This window comes from Otolemur garnettii, unplaced genomic scaffold (assembly GCF_000181295.1).
Source record: "Otolemur garnettii isolate 467f Iridium unplaced genomic scaffold, OtoGar3 scaffold00166, whole genome shotgun sequence".
Classification (NCBI taxonomy): domain Eukaryota; kingdom Metazoa; phylum Chordata; class Mammalia; order Primates; family Galagidae; genus Otolemur; species Otolemur garnettii.
In genome coordinates this window covers 105994-114878 of record NW_003852561.1, presented here as the reverse complement: position 1 = coordinate 114878, position 8885 = coordinate 105994, and the positions used below count along the sequence as shown (strand labels likewise).

Genomic DNA, 8885 nt, shown 5'->3' with positions numbered 1-8885 from the left:
AAAAAAAAAAAAAAAAAATCCTTCTGATGAAGTATACAATTCTTTAAGAATTGTAATTATAGTTACATAATTACCTAAAACTCCTTCTGATATAAAGCATACAAGATTATGTATAACCAAATTCAAAGGGTTATTACTTACAACAGCTATTTCAAAATAATACAATATTACTAGTTCTGTGACCATCCGAGGTAAGAGTGCCACCTACTGAACAATGTGCATGGTCTTTTTCAATCCAAATGTTTACCATTTTGATTATCTCATCTAAACAAAAGCATTTTGCCAGAGTGACCTGTCACCAATAAGCACATGTCCCCCCAGAAGCTAATAAATGAATTCATCATTCTCAGTATCCAAAAAGTCACCTCTACTTATCTGTGCTAATAACTAGTATTCAAAAATCAATCAAAATATATTTAATTTCTATGTAAGTACTGATTGTCTTCTGTATTAAATATATTTTCAAGAATACAATAATAGTTATATCATTCTCAACCTTTCACATGAACACTTCTATACTAGTATGTTACTTATGAGGTTCCAAAATAAGTTTAACTAAAGTTAAAAAATAAAGAGCACAAAGATAGGATATTAAAGGGAAGGGATACTTAAGCTACAAGAAATGTGAGACAGTATTGAGTTTAATGACTCTGGCATCACTAGACAACCCTCCACTCAAGCATGAAATCTGAACCTGGAATCTACACAGTGGAATCACACACTTATTTCTATTTCCTTTCAATGTTCACATTTTGGAAAAGGTTTATGAAATATTTCCCTAGGGGAGTGGAGAAGAGAAAAAAGGAAACTAGAAGGGAAGAAAATGAGGGAGAGAAAAAAACAAAACTCAAGTCACAAAGTCCAAGTCCAAATGTAGAAAGATGGAACAACTCCAAAGCTGAGGAAGCGAGAATTCAGGATTAGACAACTGTTGGTTATTACCACTCCACTGGCCCCTTTCTATACCTGTGAAATCCTCACAGTGAAATATATCTTAGAAAAACATTCATTTACAAAATGGTTTATGTTCTGTCTTTTAAAGCTCTCATTTTATTGATAAGCTGTTATTATACCAAGCAATTCCTAATGTGGGGAATTAATAAATTCAAATATGCCAAATGAGTCAATAAAGTATATTTTAAAAGCTAGTAAAAATGTGGTATATGTAATCTTGGCAGAGTAACTGGTGGATAAAAGACAATTTCCAGCAGTATCACCACCATTACTGTTTTTACTGGGAAATGTAGAAAACTGTGACAGGGAAATGTCTGAAAAACAAGTTTCATATGTATTTATTCTCACTATCTAGAAAAAACATGACTGGCTCAGCACCCATAGCTCAGTGGGTAGGGCCCTGGCCTGCTAAACAACAATGACAATTGTAGCAAAAACTAGCCAGGCATTGTGCAGGCACCTCTAGTCCCAGCTACTTGGGAGGCCGAGGCAAGAGAATTGTTTAAGCCCAAGTTTCAGGTTGCTGTGAGCTATAACGCCACAGCTCTCTACTGAAGGTAACAGAGTGAGACTCCATCTCAAAAAAACAAACAAACAAACAAACAACAACAAAGAGAACCCAAAAATAGAACAAACATGATTATGCACTACCGATTTAAAAACATGCTTTATTTCACTATATAATTATACTGGGATTAACACAAAATATGCCATCAATACTATTAAAAACTCAGAACTACCTCCTACCCTCAGAGTGATGAACTCAGTATAAGCAAAATGTGTGGGAGCACCTAAACTTTACATAATACTACTACAAAAAAAGAAAAAAAAAATTTTTTTTTACCATAACCGGAGGTGTAATTAGGGCCCCGACGACCTCTGCCTCTTCCACTATAAGACCTAGAACCTTGTACAGAAGAGACGGTACTTTCATCAGTGGCATATCCTTTCTCTTTTTCAGGCCCTCTGGTGGAAGAAGGTCTGAAACCCATACCAATCTGTCGTAGCTGTTCATCAATCTGTAGGCGTTCCATTCTTAGCTGCTCTACTTCCTACAAACAAAATAAAAAAGAGTAAGTCTTCTTATGTGTAACTTTTTAACTTCCTAAAGCCTAGAGCTAGAGCTATACTGTACCAAAGAATAAATTTGTGACCTTGGCCAATCATTTGATAAAGGAGAATTGTGTTCCTAGTAAAGCACAATTTACAAAGGTATCTGTCGATTCAAATCAACATTTACTAGATGCCTAAAGTGTGTCAACCACGCTGCTACAGGCATACAATATATAAAAACACATGGACTCTGGGTGGTGCCTAGGGCTCAGTGAGTAGGGTGCTGGCCCCATATACTGAGGGTGGCGGGTTCAAACCCAGCCAAGGCCAACTGCAACAAAAAATAGCCGGGCATTGTGGTGGACGCCTGGACCCCCAACTACTCAGCAGGCTGAGGCAAGAAAATCGCTTAAGACCAAGAGTTGGAGGTTGCTATGAACTGTGACGTCACAGCGCTCTACCAAGGGTAACAAAGTGAGACTCTGTCTCAAGAAAAAAAAAAAAAAAGGACTATTAACAAGCTACTTTCCTATCAAGTAGTGACACCTACGTCACAACTGGTAAACTTGGTCACTCATATAGTATGTGAACATAAGGTATCTAGAGAAAGCTATTAGCTAAAAGGTAGTACAGTACTGAAAAAATAAAGCCATCAGCTAACAATGCCAGAATTGAGACATCCTATAAAGATGAATTTCAAAGAAAAATAATAGAATTATCAGGAGTGATTTCAAAACAGTAACTCAACAATGATACAAAGAGAGTAGAGACATGCATACAGAAGAAAAGAACAGTGGGGTATATTCCTATACTCGGAAGGGGAAAAATATAGCAGGAATAAAAGAGAAAGCAGAAAGTAACAATTATAATACTTAATAAGTTGAGGCCATTTCTTTTTCTAATACTTGCTCCTATGTATCAAATGAACTTTTCTGGTAACAATAGTTAAGATTTATCAAACGACTACTACTCAAAGCAATCTACAGATTCAATGTAATCTTTATCAAAATATCAATGATGTTCTTCACAGAAATAGAAAAAAATATATCCAAAAATGTGTATGGAACTACAAAAGACCCCGAATAGGCAAAGCAATCCTGAGCAAGAAAAACAAAGCTGACACTTCCAGATGTCAAAATATACTACAAAGCTATAGTAACCAAAACAACATAGTATTGGTATAAAAATAGACACATACACCAATGCAAAAGAATAGAGAACCCAGAAACTATAGATTTTTGATAGCCTCCAAGGACATTTATTGGGGAGGGGACAGTCTCTCCAATAAATGTGCTAGGAAAACTGGATATTCATATGTAGAAGACTGAAACTAAAACCCTACCTCTTAACCTATACAAAAAGCAACTAAAAATGGAGCAGGGACCGAAATGTTTAGAATCGAAATAATAAAACTGGTAGAAGAAAACACTTCAGAAAACTGGTCTGGGAAAAGATTTTATAAATAAAACCTCAAAAGCACAGGCAATAAAAGCAAATATAAACAAATGGGGATTATAACCATATGAAAAGCTTTTACACAGCAAAGTAAACACTCAGCAAGTTAAAAGACAACTTACAGAATGGGAGAAACTATTTTTAAACTACTCATCTGACAGGGTATTAGTATGTTGAATATGCTGTACAGGAAACTGAAACACCTTAACAGCAAAAAAAACAAGTGATCCAAAGCTGAGACAAGAGGGTGGCTTTAGCCCCAAGAGTTTGTGGTTGCTGTGAACTATGATGCTAATAAACTCTAGGAGGATGATATAGTGAGACTCTGTCTCAAAAAAAATTTAAAAGGACAAATGACCTGACAGACATTTCTCAGAAAACAACAGTACAAATGGGCAAGAAATACAAACAAACAAAACTACTTACATCACTAGTTACCACAGAAAGGCAAATCAAAACCACCATGATCATCTCACCCCACTTCAGATGTCTACCATCAGAAGACAAAACAACAAATACAGGCAAAAGATGAGGAACTCTTGAAATGGTATCAGTGGTAATGAAAACTAGTGCAGCAGGGAGGCACCTGTGGCTCAGTGGGTAGGGTGCTGGCCCCATATACTGAAGGTAGCAGGTTCAAACCCAGCCCTGGCCAAACTGGAACAAAAAAATAGCCAGGTATTGTGGCGAGCATCTGTAGTCCCAGCCACTCAGGAGGCTGAGGAAAGAGAATTGCCTAAGCCAGAGCTGGAAGTGCTGTGAGCTATGATGCCACTGCATTCCACCAAGGGTGATAAAGTGAGACTCTTTCGCTACAAGAAAAAAAAAAAAACTAGTGCAGCTGCCATGGAGAACACTATGAAGTTCCTCAATAACACTAAGAATAGAACTACCATATAATCCAGCAATCCTACTATGGGAATTCATCCAAAGGAAAAAAAATCATTACATCAGAGAGCTCTTTCTGCCATGTTAACTGCATCGCGATTCACAACAGCCAAAATAGAGAATCAACCCAGGCACCAACAACAGATGGGTGGATGAGAAAATGTGGTATATACACACATGGAATACTATTCAACCATAAAAAAAGAATGAAATCCTGTCATTATGGCAACACAGATGGAACTGGAGAATATTGTGACATGGAAAAAGCTACGAACAGAAAATGAAATACATGTCCTCACTCAAACGTGGAAGCTAAAAAAAGATGTTGATTCTATAGGTGGCACCTGTGGCTCAGTGAGTAGGGCACTGGCCCCATAAACCAAGGGTGGTGAGTTCAAACCTGGCCCCGGCCAAACTGCAACAACAAAAAATAGCCAGGCATTGTTATGACAGGTGCCTGTAGTCACAGCTACTCGGAAAGCTGGGGCAAGAGAATCGCCTAAACCCAGGAGTTGGAGGTTGCTGTGAGTGGTGACGCTACTGCACTCTACTAAGGGTGATAAAAGTGAAACTATGTCTCTACAATAAAAAAAAAAAAAAAAGCTGAACCTACATAAATTAAGAGTACAACATATCAGAGGAGTGCAAAGGATAGACAGCTAAGGAGAGATTTGATACAGGACACAAAAGGAGAAATAAGTGCCCGTGTTCTCCACCTCTGTAGGATGACTGCAGTTAATAATATATCCCACAGTTCCAAACAGGTAATAAGAGGATATGGAATGTTCCCAACACAAAGAAATGTCTGATGTCGTATGCAAATTAACCCAGCTCTGATCACCACGTTTTATATGTATTGAAAAATCACTATGTAGGGTGGCACCTGTGGCTCAGTGAGTAGGGTACCAGCCCCATGTATCAAAGTTCATATCCCAGCCCCAGCCAAACTGCAAAAAAAATAGCCAGGCACTGTGGCGAGCGCCTGTAGTCCCAGCTACTCAGGAAGCTGAGGCAAGAGAATTGCCTAAGCCCAAGAGCTGGAGGTTGCTGTGAGCTGTGACACCACCCCAAAGTAAGACTCTTGTCTCTAAAAAAATAATAAAAATAAAAGAAAAAAAAATCAATATGTACTCCATGAATATGATAATTATTTGCCAATTAAAGTGGATTTTAAAAAAGAACAGTGAGCAGGGCACCAGTCTCATATACCGAGGGTACAGGTTTAAACCTGGCCCCAGCCAAACTGCAACAAAAAAATAGCTAGGCATTGTGGCAGATGCCTGTAGTCCCAGATACTCAGGAGGCTGAGGCAACGGAATCACCTAAGCCCAGGAGTTGAAGGTTGCTGTGAGCTGTGTGATGCCACAGCACTCTACTGTGGGTGATAAAAGTAAAACTGTCCCTACCAAAAAAAAAAAAAAAGAAAGAAAAGAAAAGAATTGTCAAATACAACTGATTCAGATAAGACTGAAGTTAATCGAGTAAGCCCAACATCACTCCTGGCTTTCCTATTTGTATGTAAAGTACAAAGGTAAAAACAAAATGACTCTATAAACAAAAATATAAGTGAAGAATGTCAAATTACTTAAACACAAAAAGCAACAATTTTTTAAACAATAAAGAAATAAAACAAATTTCAGAGAGAATAGAAAAATAATGTACATTTGGCCAATCATTTTATTATGGCAAAGTTATTGTTATTTTTAAATTCCTATGTAGAAAAATGGCAAATCTGAAGCTGCATAAAAATATAATAGCTGGGTATTATAGCTACATGGGACGCTGAGGCAGGAGAATCACTTAAGCCCTAAAAAGTTTGAGGTTGTGGTGAGTTGTGATGCCACAACCCTCTCTCTACAGAGGGCAACATAGTGAGCCTCTGTCTCTAAAAAAAAAGAAGAAAAGAAAAGAAAAAAGAAAAGAAATTCCACTTCGTGAGTATTTATATTTGCAGTAAACGTAGCAACAAAGACAACAATGTATGCAAGCCTTATACAAACCTTTAGATAAGCAATATGGTATTCTAAAAGAACTTGCACGTTTCCGATGCTTTCTTTAGTGCCAACAAATACAAATGGAACCATCCCCTGTAAGAAAACATAAATTCCTTAGTATTTAATGTATTAACAAAACTTAAAACTGAACTTAACAATATATAGTTTGAAAATCTAACACACAAAGCCATTTTTTACCTACTAAACTTCAAGACTTTTTTTAACTGTTAAAAATCTATATGCTATCTCTAAAGTGCAGAAGAAACTTTTTTAAAAAAGAAAAATCAACGTAAATCAAAATACTCAGATTTTCAGTGTTATATTTGTGCTACAATATAGCATTTAAGTGTGATAAAAATTATTTTTCATAATCAATTTATGTCAACCAGGTTTTCTTTTTTTTTTTAAGAGACAGAATCTCACTTTGTCACCCTTGGTAGAGTGCCGTGGCATCACAGCAACCTCCAGCTCTTGGACTTAAGAGATTCTCTTGCCTCAGCCTCCCAAGTAGCTGGGACTACAGGCGCCCACAACGCCCGGCTATTATTTTTTGTTGCTTCAGTTTGGCTGGGGCTAGGTTCAAACACACCACCCTCGGTATATGGAGCCAGCACCCTACTCACTGAGCCACAGGCACCACCCGTCAACCAGGTTTTCTAATTCAATCTAATTTTCTAACTATGTAAAGACATTTTAAAGTAAAAACAATCTTCTTCAAATTGGCCATGAAATTACAGACTAGATGTGTCACCTTAGATACAGCTTTATTTTTTTTCATGTATACATTAATGCATTTATGGGGTACAAAGTGCTGATTTTCTATAGAATCAGGAACGTTTACATCACACTGGTTAATATATACCTCATCCTGCATAGATACAGCTTTAAACCATTATAAAGAACATGAGGCTCGAAGCCCAGCAGGCCACATACACAAAGGCTGGTAGGTTTGAGCCCGGCCCAAGCCTACTAAACAATGACAAGTGAAACAAACAAACAACAAAAAAAAAATAGCCAGGCATTGTGGTGGGCACCTAGAGTCCCAGCTAGTAGGGAGGCTGAGGCAAGAGAATTGCTTAAGCCCAAGAATTTAAGGTTGCTGTGAGCTGTAATGGATGAGATAGTGAGACTCGTCACAAAAAAAAAAAAAGAACATTAGCACGGTTACCCCTATAATGTATGTACTTAGATAACACTGATATTTTTGAGTGTCAATGTACTGCAGGAGATATTTCCTATTAAGAGGTGCTATCATGAACTAAAATAAAAATAGACCTGCCATTTGATTCTGTAATTCCTCTATTAGGTATACATCCAGAAGACCAAAAATCACTACAATAAAGATACTTGTATCAGAATGTTCATTGCAGCCCAATTCATAATTGCTAGGTGATGGAAGAAGCCCAGGAGTCCATCGATCCACAAATGGATCAATAAACTGTGGTATATATGTACACCATGGAATACTATGCAGCCATTAAGAAAGATGGAGACTTCACCTCCTTCATGTTTACAGGGATGGAGCTGGAAAATATTCTTTTTAGCAAAGTATCCCAAGAATGGAAGAAAAAGCATTCAATGTACTTAGCCCTACTATGAAACTACTTTACAGCTTTCATGGGAAAGCTATAACCCAATTTTTGCCCAGGAATATGGGGAGAAGGGAGAGGGGAGAGGAAAGAGAGAGGAGATAGGAGGGTGGGTGGAGGGAGGGTGATTGGTGGGATCACGCTTATGGTTCATCCTACGAGGGTACATGTGAATCTCTCAATGTAGAACATAAACATCTTAACACAATAACTAAGAAAAAAACATGAAGGCTATGTTAATCAGTTAGATGAAAGTATTTCAAATTGTATACAGAAACAGTACACTGTACCCCCAAAATAGTATTAATGTACACTGCTGTGATTTAATTAAAAAAAGAGAGAGAGAGATGCTATCACTTTCAGAGCATAAATATTTGCACAATGTAAAATTACCAAGCCTGAGCAACACAGTGAGACTCAAAAAGTAGCCAGGTACAGTGATGCTGAGGTAGGAGGATCACTTGACCCCAGCAGGAGTCTGAGGTTCAATGAGCTATGATAAAACTACTACACTCCATCCTGGGCAACAGAACAAGACCATGTCTCAAAACAACTAAACACTCCAAAACAACACACTGTAAATGAAAGGAATTAATAATAAGACATCACAGGCATTACAGTAAATCAAATATCATCCCAGAGCTGGTTTTACTTTTGGTGTGGTTGACTTATACCTGTAATCCTAGCACTCTGGGAGGTCGAGCCAGGTGTACTACCCTGAGCTTAGAAGTTCCGGACCAGCCTGAGCTAGAGCGAGACCCAATCTTTAACAATAGCCAGAGGGGGTCCAGAGTCTAGGCTCAAGTAGCTAAGGCACCAGCCACATACACCTGAGCGGGCGAGCGGGCGGGCGGGCAGGCGGGCGGGTTCGAATCCAGCCCCAGCCTGCCAAACAACAATGACTGTTGCATAAAAAAAAAAGCCTGGCGTTGTGGTGGGCACCTATAGTCCC

General features: G+C 38.1%; 1 protein-coding gene across 5 annotated transcripts in view; it reads right to left on the bottom strand.

Annotated features, from left to right (window-relative positions):
- Positions 1-8885, bottom strand: part of FXR1 (FMR1 autosomal homolog 1) — a 90377-nt gene that overhangs the window by 13408 nt on the left and 68084 nt on the right. For 3 of the 5 annotated variants that reach the window (XM_012811579.2, XM_012811578.2, XM_023519267.1), the window contains exons 11-13: positions 6351-6437; positions 1949-2006; positions 1799-1861 (exon numbers count right to left, since the gene is read on the bottom strand). In XM_012811579.2, the coding sequence (XP_012667033.1) occupies positions 1799-1861; positions 1949-2006; positions 6351-6437 (208 nt within the window). Of the gene's footprint in view, positions 1-1798; positions 2007-6350; positions 6438-8885 lie in introns of all 5 variants that reach the window. The other 2 variants (XM_023519266.1, XM_012811577.2) reach the window with 1 other exon arrangement.